This window comes from Penicillium manginii (assembly GCF_028828005.1).
Source record: "Penicillium manginii strain IBT 31320 chromosome Unknown utg000003l:1.0-959480.0:1.0-959601.0, whole genome shotgun sequence".
In the NCBI taxonomy this organism is placed as follows: domain Eukaryota; kingdom Fungi; phylum Ascomycota; class Eurotiomycetes; order Eurotiales; family Aspergillaceae; genus Penicillium; species Penicillium manginii.
Genome location: NW_026643104.1, coordinates 905,254 through 924,811, shown reverse-complemented (window position 1 = coordinate 924,811; position 19,558 = coordinate 905,254). Strand labels below are relative to the sequence as shown.

The 19,558-nt window shown below is 47.4% G+C and overlaps 4 protein-coding genes across 4 annotated transcripts; 1 reads left to right on the top strand and 3 right to left on the bottom strand.

The window, feature by feature from the left end:
- Positions 1–155: 155 nt before the first annotated feature.
- N7533_003716 (non-ribosomal peptide synthetase) lies at positions 156–5,178 on the bottom strand (the record flags this gene model as incomplete). The annotated part of the gene is made up of 3 exons (XM_057100366.1): positions 156–4,149; positions 4,205–5,017; positions 5,156–5,178. 3 exons carry the CDS (start codon positions 5,176–5,178, stop codon positions 156–158), a joined length of 4,830 nt encoding a protein of 1,609 aa, XP_056963054.1.
- Positions 5,179–10,339: 5,161 nt separating this feature from the next.
- Positions 10,340–11,498, top strand: N7533_003715 (uncharacterized protein; the record flags this gene model as incomplete). Its single annotated transcript, XM_057100365.1, has 3 exons — positions 10,340–10,552; positions 10,843–11,318; positions 11,378–11,498. The coding sequence occupies 3 exons, from the start codon at positions 10,340–10,342 to the stop codon at positions 11,496–11,498; spliced, it is 810 nt and encodes a 269-aa protein (XP_056963053.1).
- A 153-nt stretch (positions 11,499–11,651) lies between these two features.
- On the bottom strand, positions 11,652–13,268 carry N7533_003714 (putative C6 transcription factor; the record flags this gene model as incomplete). Its single annotated transcript, XM_057100364.1, has 1 exon — positions 11,652–13,268. The coding sequence occupies one exon, from the start codon at positions 13,266–13,268 to the stop codon at positions 11,652–11,654; it is 1,617 nt and encodes a 538-aa protein (XP_056963052.1).
- Positions 13,269–14,126: 858 nt separating this feature from the next.
- Positions 14,127–17,695, bottom strand: tcsB (putative sensor histidine kinase/response regulator TcsB/Sln1; the record flags this gene model as incomplete). The annotated part of the gene is made up of 8 exons (XM_057100363.1): positions 14,127–14,217; positions 14,275–14,414; positions 14,464–14,587; positions 14,637–15,683; positions 15,797–16,831; positions 16,900–17,466; positions 17,517–17,551; positions 17,612–17,695. The coding sequence occupies 8 exons, from the start codon at positions 17,693–17,695 to the stop codon at positions 14,127–14,129; spliced, it is 3,123 nt and encodes a 1,040-aa protein (XP_056963051.1).
- Between the last annotated feature and the right edge of the window lie 1,863 nt (positions 17,696–19,558).

Below are 19,558 nucleotides of genomic sequence, written 5' to 3'. Positions count from 1 at the left end.
CTTACTTTTCCAAGGTTGTTGAGATCCGTTTTTTTAATTCAATACGATGCCGCTTTTTGGGGTACCAGACCGAACACTAACATCTCTTTGATACTAGTTCTAAACTCTGTCAACGCATCGTATCAAATAACAGATAGAAAATCATCTCAAAAGCTTCATACCCGCTTCCCTTCAAAACCTTCAGCAGGCCATCCCTGAAGTGTATCTTTATCCTCTACATGGTCACCCGACAGTACTAATGTATGTTCCAGCAGACAAGCATCCTGGCCCATCGAAGCCCCGGACATCAAGCGGGATCCAGCACGCATAATGCTCCGGTCGCCGACCTTCAAAGTATGTAATTCGAACTCGCCACGAGAGTTCAGATGGCAAACCAAGCTGCAATCGTCAACAGCCACGCGGTTACCGAGTGTGAGAAGGTCAGGCTCGGTAAAGTAGACGTTCGGTGTGCCATTGGCGTGGATCGCACAATCCTTTCCTATATTTGCACCTAAGAGGCGGTAGTACCAGGATAAATAAGCTGAACCCGTAATCATAGGCAGGAGACCAGCTCCACCGTAGCAGTCCTTGATGAGTGTCTCACACGACAAGAGGAATTGCCATCGTTGGTTATAACTGCTCTTGTCCCAATGGAATTCGCCTTCCTTGCGCCGGCCCATGACCAACCACTTGATGCCTATGACAATTCCCAAAGCCATGAAGGCCTGAGCACAGCTAATGGCGGATAAGAAAGCGGCTAATACACCATATAGCACGAATGGCCGCCAAGGTCCAAGATCGAATGCAGCAGTGTTGCTATGCTCAAGGCAGGCACGGAGACAAAGTAGTGCGAATACCACACTCAGGAGCCAGTACACAGTCACGACGACTACCGAAAGAACAGAATACATGACGATCTGCCAGATGCGCAGCACGTAGTAGCTGGCATTTTTCTGATAAAATGCACGACCAAAAGGTTTGCAAGTATCTGCCTCGGTGATATTGGGAATGGAATGTTTCGCATTTTGGGTTTTTCGTCCCATGTCTTTCTCATTGTCGCTGTTGCTTTGTCCATCAGTGCTGCTGCTGCTGCTGCCCACAACAGTAGGGGCAGTTGAAATTGGCACCGAGGACGAAGTCGGGAACTGCACAGCATCACCACCCTTGCTACCGGTCCAGATGGTATTTGCTGGGTATTCACCATTCCGACGAAGCAAGGCCCCCGAACCGATCATTGCCTCACGGCCGATCGTGACACCTGGTGAAGCGACAACGCGATCACCGACCATGGCACCGTCACCAATGACAACACGGTCACGGCCATAGCCATCTGATGTGATAAGGGTCGAGCGGGATCCAAAAACGACGTCGTTTCCAACTTCGATGAGGTCGAAATCGGGGAGAGAAGGGCCTACGCTGGGCCAATAGATTCGCTTTCCAACCTTGCCACCAAGCGCACGAATGGCCATGGAGACTAATTCGTAGTGACGACCGATTAGACGAGTGAGTTCATGAATATCGCCGGATGGAAGAATCTCTGCTAGAACAGCGGTGCGAATCTTTTGCAGGACACTCTGTTTAGAAGCAGGACCGGGCTTGGGCTTGCCGCAAATGACATCGAGCAATGATTTAATGATCAGCACCGATGCGAAGAGCACGATTGGGCCACCAATAGCACGACAAAGCCTTGCTGCAATGTGGAAGCCAATTCTCTGGCCACTGGTATACCATTGGAGAGTTGCCAGGAACATGTCAGATTGGGCCATCGGGAACTGCCTCACCATAGGTACAAGGCCACCCATCCATGTGAGACGAGCAGCGACCCAGACCAGAATTTTGATAGGTGTAACAATCAGAAGGTTAAATATCCAATGTGGCTGAGGAATGCTGGAGCTGAGCAAGTCGCGGTTTGACTCATCGGCATCTTGAAGTTCCCAGCTTGACGAGTTGGGGCCAATGCAGGTATTATCCGGTATATCGGCGCCAGGGGCGAGAATTGATTTGAGACCGATGGAAGAATTATTACCAATGCGAATTCTTTTGAGCAACATCGATGTGTTGCGCTCCACAGCGAAGGGACGACATTGACAGGTATCTAACACGACATCATCACCGATCTCGATCAAGTCATATTCTCCAAGCTTGGCAGACGGGGGTATAGTGACATTTTTGCCAATCTTGACGCCGAGCAGACGATAGAACAACACGCGAGACCAGTTAAAGTGATTGAAAATTCCCTTTCCAAACACCTGTACCGCCTTCTGGGTCAACCACCAACGAGTGTGATAAGGCCCCCACATAGGGTAAATACCCTCCTCGTAGCGGCCCACGACAAGCCATTTGAAGAGAATTGTGCAGATGGGAGCCACAACCTGGGCACTAACACGAGCTGATAGAACAGCCAGGATAATCAGGATCAATCGACCAATCAGTAAATCGCGAATTGGAAAGCGAAGGGTGCCTTCTGCCACAACATATGAAAAAACAAGCCATTGAAAGGCACGCTTCATTGGAAAAAAGAACAAAACAGGAAAAAGATGCAAGGCCATAACCAGCGGGTTTGTGCTACTGTATGTTCTTTCACAACCTGGCAACTCGATGACCCCTTTATCCCCTTTAGCAGCCTTGATCTCAACGGCTTCTGTGATCTTATACTCAATTTCGCCGACAGAGCTATGGTGGAAGAGAATATCTCCAGCTAGAAAGATTCCAAATTCACGTCGGAGTTGCGAAACAAGTCGACCTGCACTAAGACTATCGCCGCCAGCGGCGAAAAAGTCTGTCATGGCAGATACTTCCTCCGGTGCGCAAGACAAGGCTGTGGCGAAAATATCGCGGGTCCGGCGTTGAATGGGTGATATGCTACCATCTGAGTTTTGGGCGCGGACAGCCTCATCAATAGCTGCTTGATCGGGATTTCCGTAGAAGTCGACGGGCATCGGTCCCTTCAGAGAAGTGATGCGGGTGGGGACAAGATAACCATCCAGCTGTTTGTGAAGGACATTAGGCGTAAGCTGATATTCTTCCGGGTTGTCGACAAATAGAACAGCTTGGGCGAGTCCGTCACGTTCGTTGATTTGAACATGCACTTCAGAACCCTTAGCGATTTCTCCCAAGGTTGAACGAACTGCTTTGCAGTCAACAGCACATTTTTGTTTCGAAATCGGTGTGGTCAACGGAGAGCCGTTAGGTGGGCAGACAGCTTCGTAATGACGATGTCCGAGAGGTGTTTTTGGTGTCAACGACTGTAACGTGAGTCGCTCGGCAAGCTTAATGCGCTGGATTTTGTTATTAGACTTGGGCACACGATCCATGTACACCACTAGGGCGGGCCACTTGGGCTGATGAATAATGGGCTGTAGCGATTCGTGCAGCTGGCGAATATCTGGTCTGGGTGTGCCCGGAGGAGTCACAATGACAATTCCAACCACCTCCTGGAGTACTTCATCCGGCACTGAGAAGGCCAGAGTCTCAGAAACTCGGCCGTACAGTGGAGAGCCAGGATGCTTGGCCGCGGTGAGAACAGCATCCTCTACCTCGACGGGAGAAATGATTTCACCACCACGGTTAATGACCTCCTTGCTGCGGCCTGTGATGTAGAGATAGTTCTCGGAGTCAAGGTATCCGAGATCGCCGGTATCAAACCAACCAGCTTCATCGAAAGCACTTGTATCAATTTTCCCATCGGGGGTCAGGTATCCCTCGAAAGCAGGTGATCCACGAACACAAATGTGACCAAGGGTTCCGCATTCTGAGACAGGTTTGCCATCATTCAAAATGGCAACATCAGGACCGACGATTTTTCCAGATGTACCAGGACGGTCAAGAGTGTAATCTTTTGGCGGTGCTGCGATAGGCATGCATTCAGTCATTCCATAGCTGGGGAGGATAGAGCAGTCGAAAGCTTCACGAAGTTGCAAAGCAAGTGTTGGGGGTAGACCACCCCCAGCGTTGCAGATAAACTCGATGGCACTTTGACGGATGGCATCGGGGCGGTGCTCAGCTTCCCCAAGAATCATCTGATGCATTGTTGGTGTGGCATAGTACCATGTGGGTGTCATGGCGGGTGATTGTATAGCATCCCAGAACATGCTGGGGTCGAAAGACGGGCAGCATATAGTAGCGCCACCGGCGAGAATGGGAGAAAGGATGCTTCGCATTATACCGCCACTGATCTTGATTAGTTTGAAGCTTTTGGATTGTGGTAGATTGAAGGTCAACATACACATGGTTCAAGGGCATCATGTTGAGGCAAGTATCTTTCTCCGACAGTTTCACAGATTCAATCGTAGCGATCGTACCCGCGATGAGATTAAAGGTTGTAATGGGCACCAACTTCTTCTTGCCACTTGTGCCGCTAGTGAAAAGAATGATTGCAATTTCATCAGCAACATTAGGCGCAAGAATTGATGAAGATGAAGTGTGCTTTTCTGAAACAACGCGAAATGTCAAGTCTTCCAGCTGCTCAAGCCCAAATACAGGACGAACGCCATTGTCTAGACTTAACTTGCCAATATCATCTTCCAAAGCGACAACAGCATCAGCTTTCACTTGTTCAATATCCATGTGCAGTTGTTCTGGAACCGTATTTGAGGCCATGGGAACAATCGTATACCTATTGGCAAAGGCAAAGGTTGCGACTGCCATGAGAAGACCATTGGGCAAAATGACAGCCACGCGAGGCTTTCTATTGGAGGAGGACCCCACGGGGATATGGAAGCCTTGTACAAACTGGCGGATAGCAAGATGTGTCAGGTTTCGGCCTGTACTGACATCAATGAAGCCAGCACGGTCGTCGGTTCCTATCAACTCGGAGATACTAGGAGTAGCTTCCTTAATCTGTACCCGTAGACGATTGATTGCTTCATTGTTCTCGGATTTGGCAAGTTCAGGAAGGGATTTATAAATATCCTGGAAAGTGAGGATGAGCTCCCGAGTGGGCCATTTGCCGGAGTGTGAGGAAAGGAGAGTGGAGAGTTTATGGGGAGAGTCTGGATGGGAGGCGTCGGTACGCAAAAATCGAAGCTGTTCCAAGATGCTTCTGAAATGTCAGTAAGAATTGCAAAAGCCCCCAAAATTTGGATAGCACAGGATTCAAGGAAGAAAAAGAGGATGGGTTGAGTCATTTGATAGGACAGACTGGAAAGCAAAACCAAAATGGGCTATTGAAACTTACGAACATCTTGGCAGATCTGCCATTGTGTATCGCCAATCGGGAATTTTCTGCTATACAAAGATTAACCAGGATTTTCACTAGACCTCCCAGTATTCCACAATAAGGGGGCTGTAGGAGCCTTATATGGTTATAATTTTTGTTCCATAAGACGCAAGATCCACTGGTGAACCTGGAATTACCTCACGGACCCAACTCCAAGTTCTGTCTCCATACGGGACAAAATGGGTCAGGACCGACATTAGCACGACCCATATGGCAATCAGGTCCCAAGTGTGTACGGAGTAGTCTGGGTCCATGCAATGACTGATTTTACTGGAGAGCATGTTAATTCAAGCTGAGGAGAACGATGGTGAAACATCCATCCTTCGATTTGAGCTTTTCCATCAGCTAGGGCTGTTATTCCGCGTCGTAGATCTGGAATTACGGGGCTTCGCCTTCCTGTTGATAGATAGTACGTCAAGGGTCGTCTTAGAGCTACAGATGATACAATATAATTTGGGGCATGGATAGGCATTCTTGCATTAAGACCCACAGACTCTAGAGGTTACAGTCAGGCCCCGGTCGAGTTTGATCGGCTGCCCCCAAGTGGGTGCCTAAAGTCTGGTTCTTCGAGAAGATCTTGTTCTGTATCCAGCAGTTGGACGTACATACTAGTTCGGAGGGTCTCTGGCCCGTGCTGCGTATTCTTGATATTAGGTGATTCCATCAAGTCTGAGGTATATCTTACCCCACATTAATTTTGATATAGTCTCCGAGTATCAATCTCTATCAGCCCGCAATACTACCACTAGTAGTATACGATATGATTCTCAATCACAAAACCCCATGTGATCCATGAAAAAAACGTCCGAGTTGCACATAGCAAACAGTTACTAGATCTTTATCAGATGCAGGGTGGTTCGAGGATCGTCGCTAGCGATCTGCACATTGAGGCGAGGCCCACATGGGTATGCACCGGATGCTCCTTGGCAAGACTTGGCAGTCGTACCCGTTTATTCTCGACCTGTAGAGAATAGTAAGTACTCGGGACGATCATAGATCGACAGGACCTTGGAAGTTTCCAAGTCTCAGTTTGAACCAAGGTCCACTTCGTGGCGGACAGCGCCCCCAATCATTGCTCCGCGCTTGACTCCTAATTGTATCAATGCCAAGCTTCCGTCCCACCGATCTTCAGGACCGCTCTCGATGGGACCTCATAGGAGCTCGGCTGAAGAATCTCGACTTCTACAGGACGCTAACAAAGCAGGTACTGCCCAGTAAGGCAGGCTCATCCGTTCAATTTACCCCTCCTCCTAAATTCATTGCGGTATTGTGCTCCCGCTCAGCACATGTCGGCTGTGCACTGGCAAACCCCGGCATAGAGTGCTCCCGGGTTCTCGGTTGGGAGAAAAAAAACTCGGGCGTACTGGCTGAACGCTCGGGATACCACGGGTGCCACCAATTCTGTTCGGCAGATTTCTCCGACTTGATTATCTATTTGTATTCGGTTGCTCTATTTATACTAGGTGCGGCATGCCATCATATCGAGAGGGTGTGGTTTCAGGGGGGGAATTCCTGCGGCGTTTCCGAATCACTGTGCGGAGCAAATCACTTCGATACAATGTACTTCATTCGTCTATTCGCATATTCTTTTTTTTTCATGTGTACTCCGTCCGATAACCAGGTCCCGGGACAAGAGGTTTAATCTCAATGTCACCAATTTTCATTATTATAGAATATTCAATTACGGAGCACTCCATGCTAGCTTTGAAAATTCCTTTAGGCCGCGGAGCGAAGGTGGTGGAATGATTTCGGATACCACCTACCACTCGCTGATTTTTTCCTCAAAGTGGCTATGATGTAAAGAGCATCGCTCCTCTTATCGGGTGTTATCTCAACCGCTATTTCAAAACGTGCAAGATCGCCCCCAATGAATGGCAAATAGGGAAGGATCGGCAGCGGAGCGGACTGGATGAACCAGATCGTATATCTTATCAGATGTCGTAAGGGAGCGATGGCGGGATGGTCGGCAAATGCGGGTTGATTTTGCCACTAATATCTCTTCCAAGGTTCTGTCGTCGGTCCGGAGTATCCATGGGTTAAGATGATCTCTACGGATTACGATAATTGGATGGTGTCCCCGAGCTCGGTTCGCTTGTCGGAGGGTTAGCACTTTGAATGCCGTCGACCTCCGTCATAAAGTTCAAGTTGGATGCTTCGAAGCACATCCCCACCAGTGGAACTGGGCACCCGATTTATACATACCTAGGTATAGTAGGTAAATATTCTCCAAACTTGATAGGTTATGCACTCCAGGGCTGACGCGTCACATCTACTCCAGGGCTGGAGAAGCCATTCCGCCCGAATTTAGTACCAGTACTATCTAAACGAACGTCAACCTTCAAGTTGAACCTTGGAAGTTAGAAGTAAATTAGAATTGTATATAGTACATAGTACCTGTTAAGTGGTCAAACTTTGAATGCTCCAATCTCACAACAGAGAAGACAAACTGGCATCATCATGATCCTGCTGACAGAGGGTACTAGCCAAAGTTTTTCAGAACCGATGCTCGTAAGGCTTAGATTCCTGAATTCAGGAATTCTCCTGGCAAACTCCCTTCAAGTTGTCGGTTCTCTTTCGCTCTTGGTACAACGAATAAAAAGAAATATCCGGTGGCGGCGGAAGATGACGAGCATCGCCTTCCCGCCATGAATCCTGAAACAAAGACTCTGCACATTAATATGGCGCCCTATTATCTAACGCACTCTTCAGTTTCAAGTGTTGGAGACGTGTCAATGTGTCGGGTATACTAGTACCATCCCAATCCCTCTCTTTTATTGTCAATAGGCCCATGCCAAGTGATTTTCCATCATGCGTGAACTTTATCATTCCTTCTCTGGATGCTATTCAATCGCCCAGCAGTTTATTTTTATCCACGAGTAGTTGATAACGCTGCAAAAGATTCATTGATACTACTCAGCTTCTAGGATTATTTAATATTTCACACTGGCTTCTTTATCATCGAATTATCAATGGCTACCTAGTTACTCTCAAATCTTTATACCAACTAGTAGGCCTCCTTTTCTGAACAGTGTAGCCATCAGAGTGGCCCTTTCTTCTAAATCTTGGAGGCTAGATTTTTGACATGAAATAACTTGAAATTATTACGTACTATGGAAATCATTTCGAGTGAAGGTTGAGGTTCAACTTCAGACTTACATACTCGCTCCAGGGCTGGCATCGTCTACATAGTACTCTACCGCACACTCAGTGTGGGAAATAATGGAGGAGGACCACCTGCTACGGTGAAAACCACTAGGGCCTCTTGTCATTGTTTGAATTTGCAAAATACTATTGTTCCTCCCTGGGTCTATACTATTCAATTGAGTACAGTTGAATCTCTTTCCATGCTTTGAGAGCCCAAAGGTCTCTTATTGAAGAAGACTGTTCTCGCCCATATTCCCCAGGCCCGAAAGCTCCGATTTGAGGGCTCCGTATGAGATCGGCTACCACCTTGCTTCTCCCAGCGATCACCTCCAATACCAGTGGTATGGCGTACAGTATATACATGATCTCCCCCTTGGTGCTACCCAGGTATTTTCAGATTCTTTCTTCATCCCGAAGAACTATATTGTTAGAAGGAATACTCTTCTTGAGCCTTCTGACATCTGAATAGTCTATGGGGTATTTCAGTGTTTAATACGGCTTAAGAAAATTCCCAGCCTTGGGATTCAACAGCGACGGGCTCAGGGAAGACCTTCCTAGAAAGTAACAGCAAATTTTAACTCCGGTATCCACCTTGGTTTCTCATTCAATCTTCCAGCACTACTCCAAAATAATTTTTCGGGGTGCGAAGATTTTCACGGGATATTGCATACTGTGGAATAGAGCAAAACTGACTACGGAGTACATGGAACCTCCTTTGGATCCCACAGAGGGATTGAAACTGTAGAACTGAATTTTCGATCATAAATTGTCTACCCAGAGGACTCGACGTCTCGATGAATGTCTTCTTCTTGTTACGGGGTACTACTCGGTACCCTTTCGTAGGATGCTATATCAGGTGGCAATAACCCCCTCTACCCCTATAAACCCCGAGTCCAAAGTCTATTGAATCTCAAAGCCCACTGTGGATCCGGTCAGAGCTCCTCAGAGCAGGCCGACTCATTTTTGGGATTAGGCCGAACCGGATGTACACATGTACCTGAACTAGTCTCGTTTTATGTGAAAGGTTGAAACAGGATTTTTACATGTCAGTGAGCCTCGTACAGAGTACGAAGAAGCGAAAACGATTGGTTAGGTTTTCCGCCTATGTGTATCCGGGAAGCACGATGGTGGCCTTGGCACCCAAGGCTCAAGAGGTCCCCTGTTATGATCCCGAGGTCTCGATTTATCCCTTCATGACCCAGGCTTGTGCCAAGAACTACGCGGGCGTGTAGAATGTAGGCCTGCTCCGCTCGTCTACCCACACGAAAATTACAATTCGTGAGCCCGGCGGCACATCATTGTCCGTGCAATGCCGAGGGAGAAACGGTCAGGACAAACTCTGGGCCCTTATACTAGTACGTGGAGAGAAAAGCGTACATATAATATCCATGTCAAAACCTGGGCGATGTATGTTCTCGGCCAGGGAACTTGAAGTAGTTGGTTTACGGAGTACCTTGCGTTGAGAATCTAGCCCCTATGGCGGTGGGGTCATAATCTAATATTTAAGCCCTGTTGACCGTTGACTTTCCTAGCAGGTGGGCCAAGACGATCGCCTGTCACAGATTGACCAACGCGACCGTTAATCCTCCCACCTGGGCATGTAACTATTACCTAGAAGATGTAGTACAATGCTCAGCCCTCGAGAGAGTACGGAGTACGAAGCAAATTTTCCATGCTTTTGAATGTTCCCGGTGAAAGATATGGATCAATGAAGCCCACTCACTCCTTACTACTAATAGCACACACGCAAGTGAACTTAGTTCTTGCAATCTTCTGTTTTTGCGCCAACTTGAAGAAGACCGGAACCGCCCGTATAGAGTAGAAGTGACGTCACCACTCGTATCTTTTCCGACATGTCCGAACAGCAAAATCGACCTGTCTCTTTTATTTCCTTCCCTTGAGAATTTGATGGAATGCCCCTATCGAATTGCAAGCATTGATCCTACATGTGTATAGTGACAGGACCACGCATCCCCATGGGGTAACTATCTCCTGATAATGAACAACCTCGATAGTCTGAATTCAATCAGCTTGGTCACCCAGATCCTCTGCTTTTCTATTACTACACCTCTAATTGCACTGAGGCTATTTGCTCGTCTCAAACTTCATCATTCATTTGGTGTTGAAGATGGTAAAATAGAACAAATCCATTCATGTGTCTTCGCGCTTCCAGTTGCTGATCAATATTTAGCATCATGCTACATTGCATGGGTATGTGATTTCCCGAATTGAACCCTGGAATTTCTTACATCCACCTGGGCAACATACCTAAAGCACACCAGATTCTCTTCTTAGGACATTGTATTTGTACCCTACTGTGTATATACTCTCCGCAGTCTCCCGATGATGATTGATTTCGCTGATGAACAATCCGGTCTAGACACCTTCAATTCCGACGTGCCTTTTTCTCCCTCGGGTAACCGACATGAGCTCAAGGTATTATTTGAACCATCCCTAAATCAACCAGAACCTCGGAATACACTGATAGACTTTCAAACTAGATATTTTATATCGCAACGATGATCTACGTTCCGATGGTTCTCTTCGTGAAAACCTCTCTCATTTATACATTGATTCGACTTTGGAGCCCATACCGAGCGAAGGTCGTAGCTCTCTATACTTTTCTGACGATAATAATTGCCTATTACATTGTTATTCTTTTCGTGAAAGTGTTTTCCTGCACCCCAATTCATCTATTGTGGGAGGTCAACTACTTAGCTGGATCATGTCTCAATCGCTCTGCTATCATCATTGCCGACTCTGTGATTAGTGTCACCACTGATCTGGCTATTTTAACATTTCCGATAGCTCTCACCTGGGGATTACAAATGGCTGTTTCCAAGAAACTTCATATTATCGTCATTTTGGGTGCGGGGGGCACTGCCATTGCATTCAGTATCTATCGGCTGGCCCTCGTCATTCGTTCCAGGGATGCTCCCTTTCAGCGAGATCTCTACTTAAAAATTCTACTTTCCGAGTAAGTAAACCAATTTCTTCGCCTTGACTCATTTTACCACAAATGCCTAACAATTTCAGTAACGCCGAGGGTGGCCTAGGTCTCATATGCACTTGCATTCCGGCTATAAATAAACTGATTAGTCATTTGAAGCAGGTATATAATCAGAAAAGAAACAAGAGACAATTTCAAGTTGTTTAAGATCCGGTTGCAATCACCTTAAGCGCGTCTGCTGGCGGAATGGTTATCGTGTATATGCAAGGGCTCATCCGCTGCTTAGGATCCAGGAATCAAGGACTCCATGCCAATTATTGCGCTATAGCATTTTCTCAAGTTTTTTTAAGTTTTTTTTTTTCAAGATTCGAACCAGCTTTCACCGCTCATTGAATTAAAAAGGTCCCAGTCTGAACAGTGAATGTTCAAATTTGGATCTTCGAGAAAATTGAATGCAGAATCGGACGTGACCTGAGGAGAAAAGATCCCATCTACTGAATGTGATTGAAAATCGGCACGTAACGAGTTTTCGGCGTTCTCAACAACCATACCACTAAGAATTCCATGGCATGTGTTTAGGCTGTCACGGGCAGCTTTGCGTATAGCCTCCTCGGGGGAGATATCTTCAAATAAAGCCTGGACCCGCGCGGTTGCCATATTGAGAAACACGTAGCCTTTGACATTTGTTTCTCCGTGGCGCATCCTGCTTTCTGCATATTGAACCAACTTCTGAGCATCCTCCATCAATTGGAATTGACGGGACCGGTTCCTTTCTCTAGCAAAATGAGAAATGCCAGATTCCAGGCTGGAGGTCAACTCGACATATATCGCCAGAGCCCCTCTTGTAATGATATCTCGAAACATACCACCTCCATTGATAAGCACTCGAGAGTAAATCTTGTCCTCAAGCAGAGAGACAAGTTCTAGAGAAACTTCGAGGCACGCCTGTTGGGAATGAGTGTATATCGGGGAATTTTTGGCTTTGGATGCATAGGGGAAATGAAGGCACAGGAGAAAGCGGCGAATCAGGTGGCTGCAAAAGCTATGTGCAAAGTGATTTAAGGGATCCTGGCTTCGCAGAGAGACAGTCTCGTTCAGCGCACTAGCGACCTCGTGGCATGCTACTCCAAGCTTCTGGTCAATGGAGAGTACTTCATCATAAGAAGGCTCCACGTTCAGACTGTTGACGACACGCACGACGGTTAACCTGAACCCAATCGATTTTGCCAGAAGATATTGAAAAAAAGTAGCACTTCGTCCCGGGGATGGATTTTCGTCTTCTCCTGAATTTGTTGAATTGTCAAGGTCTTCATCACTCAAGTCCAATGGCGGTTGAGTGGTGTAGTCGTCCTCTGTAACCATAGGCGCCATACCAGAGTCCAAAGCCGACTGCACATTCATCTCCAGAATCGTATACCATAGTCTCCTTCGGACTTCCCTCTGTTGTATATCCATCTCTCGCAGCGAGCTCGGATCTTGGTGTAGCCCCATTTGCATTGCCATCCGCATGAGAGTTCCTACCGAGATCCAAACCAAATCTGATCCGACTCGGTTTACCTGACGAGCAAGAAGCAAGAGACAGTGAATTTGAATTCCTTTCAATGTCAGCCTGTCCTTCTCGAATGGGGCTGAAAGCCATGTTTGAGAAACATTGATCCAAGATTGCACCTTCTCAGATATATCCTTGCGAATTTGAGCATTATGGTGCATTGTGCCAGAAATCGACATGAGAAGCAGAAGAGTCACAAGGAAAGAAGTTTTGGTGTTCTGTGGCTGCTCGACATGGTTGTCATATTCCTTTTTGAACGAGGAAAAATGTAAGATCCTGTAACAAGACTCGAAAGTTGAAAAATACAGGCTAATCAGTTCCTCGATGATTTCAGGAGTTGGGAGTGACTGGTACATATGTGCCGGGATAGACTGTCGAAATGGACGCTGCTTTTTAGCCTCCCGGGCTAATTCCTTGCATTCGGCCATGAGTCGCGAGATCGGGTCTTGCTTGCCACTACTAGACTGTTGCTGGTATAATGATTTGTAATCTCCGGGTGGTCCCATGATAGACAACTCAGACGCCTTGACAGTTTCAGTGGAAAAGCCAGAAATAAGATGTCGAAAATATGATTTCTTACTTGAGCGATTGTATTCATCCAGTGTCCGTGGCCGAAAATCCGAGTCTTGGACATAGTGCCATGTATTTGGGCGAGGTTCACAGAACCTCGTTGGGATACTTCGTGGCTTGACCGACCAGCTGATTTGGGAGATTGTGAACTGTTTCCATTCCCTTCACTCGCTGGGCCAATATGGGTTGTCGGCGGCCCAGCGTTGACATGATTCGCGTAAGTGCAAGAAGGGGTGCGGTGGGAGACACATTGACCACAGGGCTTCTTTCGGTCGCACCGGACTTTGCGCCGGCGGCACTCAGTACACGAATGTGCAGGACGCCGGCGCTTTCGGATAATTCTGGGCGATTCGGACATACTCGTTCTAATAGTGGATTGATGGTGAAAGATTACCGACAAAAGACGGGGAGAGGGGGCTTGGAGACATGGGGCTCGCGTTTATCGGCGGAAGATTGTTAAATCCGATATCACCGACGGGTGAGAGAGAGAGAGCTTCACTTCGAAAATCTAGTAACCAAGGAAGACAAATTGAAGCATGCTCCGTAAAATACTGCGTAACGAACCGGGAGTACTGAAAGCATAATTATAACCAATTTCCTACTAGAGTATTAATGGACTATCTATGTACTAGTAGTACCAAAAGGTTTGAGTTCGAAGAGAATATCATATTAAATGGACACCGGGCGCTACCTCAAATTGACCCCGGTGGTTTCCACTAATTAATATGTGAATTGTTTTCTAGCTCCTCCGGGATAGTCGCAAACTTGTTGAGAACTTGTTTTAGTGCAGGGCGCCGGATCGGTTTACTAGTAGGGTTGTAATTAATTACAAGGTCAGCAATGAAGAGAGCGACAGCTACTCACCTGATGAACATATCCATGCCTGAGTCCATACATTCCTTTATGTTACTCTCCTCTGCAAAGGCACTCAATGCCACAATAGGAGCAGAGTAGCCCATTTCACGGATGAGTCGGGTGCTCTGCAGGCCATCCAGGTTTGGCATCTGAAATACTTAGTACGCAAAGCCTTCGAGGCCTGGGGAGACAACTTACCTGAATGTCCATGAAAATCAGATCGAAGACGAGTCCCTTTTCCATACTTAACTTAACAGTGTCGAAAGCCTCCTGGCCATCCTTCACCATCGTGATATCATATACTTCTTCAAGGGCGAGCATTCTACTGGATATTAGTGACTATTAACTGGTCAGAGATGCCTGGAACATACCGCCGAACAACTTCTTGATTGACCGTATTGTCCTCGGCAACCAAAACTCGAATCTTCCGAGGGCCTTCGCTCTGCGTCGTCGGGCCATTCTTCGATCGTGGGCCCTTGGATGCAGAAGATGCAGGCGATGCGGGAACTGTTGGGGTGAAGAACGGTTGACTGAGACCAACCAGTCGTGGTTGGATATCGGACTTGTCAAAGCCAGGCGCCGCATGTTCGCTTTTCAATGATCCGTGGTTTGATGTCGTGCGTGCTGCATTTGAAAATCCATCCAGAGACAGAACACTAGGTGTTCGTGAGCCGGGTGCACTAGAGTTGTGGGTGCTCGGGGCCAGTTCCTTGACGAATTTTAAGGGAATTCGGAGTGTGAAAATGGATCCCCGTCCCTCCTCACTATCCACAAGGATGACACCATTCAATATCCGCGATAGTTGGGCGCAAATACTCAGCCCGAGGCCGGTGCCTCCATATTTACGATTTAGCCCCAGGTCCCCCTGGACGAATGGATCGAAGATACGCCGATGAAGGTGTGCAGGAATGCCAGGCCCGTTATCTTCCACCTCGAACTGAAAGAACAACGGTCGGAAAAATGATTGATCTGTTGATGGTCTTTCCAGGCTATTCCGGTGAGTCGTTTGGATATTATCCGACACACTGTTCGCTGTAGGCCCTTGCTGCGGAGAATTTGAGCCGTCCAAGGCCAAGGGACCGTCGAAACACCGAATGCGGACTTCAACCTTTCCATTTTCTGGCGTGAATTTCAGGCTATTGCTGACCAAGTTGATTAGGACCTGAAGAAGACGATGTTGATCGCCCCAGAGGATCATATCCGTGAGCCTTCCTTGCGATGCTGGCTCAAAACTTTGCTCATGACACATCGAGTAGTGATTCACGGGCCGATCCATTCCACCAGCTATACAGTTGACACTGAAGTCAATTTGCTTCTCGTGCACCTGATTCTGAAAGATGATGGCCAGCTGAGATCTGACATCAGACAGTCTAAACTCTTTCTCTTCGAGATGGATAGCCTGCTCGATTTGATTTTTGCTGAACGTCAGCAAGTCATTCAAAAGATGAAGCAGAAGATCCCCAGATTGATAAACGACTTGAAGAGACTTCTTGATTCGAGGCAGGTCATCTTCCCCATACAAACAGCACACATTCCTAGAATTCCGTTGAGAGGTGTCTTCAACTCGTGTGAGATGTTCGCGATAAAAAGTGTTTTGCTTTCGTTGGCAGTCTCTGCCATTAGTTTAGCCTTCTCCAGCTCCCTAGTCCGCTCAGCCACGCGCTCCTCGAGGCGGTTGTATTGAATTGTCAATTCATCAGACATCTCGTTGAAGGTTCCGGTAAGCTCCGTGAGTTCATCCGTCACACAATGCCGGCGCTCCTTTACTCTGCCCGGTATCTCAAAATTATTCGCCGGATTTCTCTTGACAGAATCGTTAGAAGTGTTCAGTCTCTCCATGAAGCCTTTCGAGCGTTTCACCCATAGTGAAACAGTGCCCTTTTCGTCCTGTTCATGAGAATCTTCCGCTCCATTTGCTCTGCTCATGCTGTCGAAATTATCTCCATGAGAAGAACGGGGTGGATGTTGTTGTAAGACATGGGGCGCGACCGACTTCTGCGCGGCCAGCCTGAGTCTTCGGATAGGAGCAACCGCCCAATGAGTGAGAAGAGGCACCGTGAGAATAATGGCACCAGCTGTTCCAAATACACAGGCAAGAATTATTTTGCGTAGTCTAGCGATAGGTGCAAACGCCTCCGCATGCGTTTCTTCAACGATCAGTATCCATTGAACCAAGGGGCTCTGAGGGCGGACTGCGCCAACAGCCACATTAGATCCTTCCTCGTTCGTAGTAGAAAGACGGCTTATCGACTTGTTTTCGTTTGTAGGAGACTGGCGCATGACATCTAATGCGACGGCATATTTAGACAGCGCAAATGAAGTGTTGGTTGAAACACCGCCGTGACGACTATTTTGGCCAGGTAGAGGTGTCGGCTCAAAGACATAATGCACTTCTGCATTTTCAAGGGCTACAGCCTCCGGACCGGAAGTAGCAGTTGATGGCTGGGTTGTGCTGGCAAAGATATTCTCTGGCCTGGACGGCCCAAGCAACAGGGCCTGCCCCGTGCTTCCAAGTCCATCGCGTGAACTGATGACATTCTGGACATTCGTCGCACTGGCTACGACACTGGATGGGTGTTAGATGGATATTTGCACACGATAAAAATCGTGGCACATCTGAGAGGTTGCACGTACGTGAGGAAGCCCAGCAGGTCTTTATCTGACGTGTTATTCACAATTGGGACGGTCAAAGAGATGAGAGAAAATGAATCGTTGATAGTTAGTGGCCCCAGTAGTAGCGATGAGCCAATTTCAAGAGTGTAATCGGGAAATGCAAACACGGATGTTGAGTTCTCTCCGTTGGACGAATATGTATAGGTGAGGTTCGGGTACAGTGTCGATGGGTAGCCGAGGGCTGTAGACCCAAGCTTGATTGAAGTTCCATTTAAGTAGTCGTATGGCAGGGAGATGTCTGGGATAGTTTCGCTAGTGACGTTGAGCAGCCTTTGACTCGAGTTGCCCTGTTTCGGAAAAAGAACCGCTTGGTATAAACTCAAGTATCCCCGGCTTCCAAGTGCTGACTGCAAATCCGTAATGGCGTAAAACCAATTCTCACTCGAATGGTTGCCTCGATTGTAGCGTCCGAGAGCGGATTGAACAAGGAGACGCGTCGATATCGTTTTGCAGGTCGTCTCGAGAAGATCTAGGTTGGAAGCGATTTGGCTGGCTTTGATGGTAGCAACGAGTTCGAGGCCTTGGGATCTGGGCAAGGGTTAGTAATGATGTGGGAAGTCGAGAAGTGGAACGCTTACCCTACATCGACCACAAAATTGTAGGTGGTAATCCACTGCGCAAGATGTTAGATCGTCTGCTCAACGGGCGCCTTCGCCAGGACTAGCGCACTCACTGTCGCAATCGCAAGAACTGCTATCCCCACCACGCAAGTTAAAAGCACCAGCAGCGCAAGCTGCACAGCGATAGGAACGCGCATCCGATCGCGGTGGTGCCAATGTAGCTCATGGGGGAGATGAGTCGTCAGACCGGGGCATGGGTTATCGGTGTCGGGTGTCTAGTCGTTTGGTGTTAGAAGATGAAATGAACTTTTGAGGAAAGTTTCGAGCAAAAGAAAGGAACAGAGTCGCTCTCCCAAGTCAGGTGCCCATGCAACACGGCTGTGCCCAGACTGCAAGGTTGTCGGGTATTCAGGCTTAGTAGACCGGTGATAAGTGACATCCCGGGGTGGGCGGAAGCGATTCTAGACTGGACTAGAACCATTTAGCAGTCGAGAATGGGGCTTTGCCGCCGTCAACTAAAACGGGTGAAACTTGCCGACCCCTTTCCACCGAGAAGCCCACGCGTTAAATTGGGTAGCTGTCAAACGTTGATTTTTTATGCTCTGAAACATAACCTGATTTTTGGAGGTAGCAATCAAGACTTGGAGTTGAATACACCCCGATGGGTCAAAGAACCAGCATTATGATCCTAATTGATCTTCCCGAGTTTTTCAGCATTTCCGCCACGGAGTTTCGACTAAAGGAGGGTCCTATGTAAGCAGAAGTAACGTTCCATGTTTTATGAGAATGATCTCTCTGACGGTATAAGATCCCGAGGTCCCAAATAAGATGTCAGCCAATATGAAGCTCTGGGATAGCGAAAAGTGAAGCATCTCGCCGGTAGCGATTGTTGCCAAGACCGGTGGCAAGAATTGGAAGGAAAAGAAAAGAAAAGAACTTTTAATTTTTAAGAATCATTTCGTTTCAAGGCCAGTTCTGGCAGCCCTACGCTGTACAGTCCATGAGCCAAGATAGTCATTAATCTAGGGTAACTTTTTTTTCGCCACACAAATAAATGTGCTTGTATTTGAAGAATGTCCACGACCAGATCAGGGGGATCGCGCCCCTTTCGGTTTTGATTGTTTGACTGTTTGTTTGTTTGTTTGCTCTGCTTTGTTGCATGGAAAACCGGCAGGCAAAAAGCGCCGTATGACAACCTAAGCAGAATAAGTGATTTTTGGCTTCGGTCATATCATAGATTCTGTTCAGTAAAGTTCACAGTGTGAGCATTGGAATCAAAAAGGCAATGGATACTTTGAGCCAAACTTGAATCAATCACCACGGCCCCCTCCGAGTCGTGGGGCGTGGGGGGAAAAGGCGGCGGAGCATCCTCCGCTCAATAGTTAGTAATTCCCCACAATCCCCGCCCGGAATACGTACATAATCAATCAAAGTGAAATCATCCATACCGTTCCCAGCTACCTTGATGCTGAGATAAGTAATCTTGTACGCTTGCGAATTTCACACAGATTGTACGATCAGATAAATACCTACACTGCAGGTTCACCATCATGATGATCAATGTGCAATTTCACGCTACATTTAACCACTGCTCATAAGACCACATACCGAGGGCCGAACGCATTATCGGCAATCTCGCCGAGCCAACACAGCAGGTAGATTTCTGTGACCCCGCTCTATACTATTATACCTAGGTATTTCATAAAATAAATCTGGTTTCAGTCTTTCCATAAATCTTTCCCTCAGAAGCCTCGGAGAGTAAGAGCCCGGTTCCACTACGGAACATATTGGTAAACATTCAAGTATTTTCTTAAACATGATTTTCAGCTCGAAACATCCGGATATATCAGGTATAATATTCTCTACTACTGGAATACTTTTCTGATTAGAACGTTTAAAACTAACGACCTCGGGGCGTCGGATGCAGTACCGAATCTCACTTTGTGGGACTGGCTTTTTGAGTCTACCAGTTCTCCTCTGCACAATAAAAGCCCTTCTAGACTTTCTGGTTTCACAAATGCGACCACCAGGGAGCGGGTCAGATATGACGAGGTGAAAGC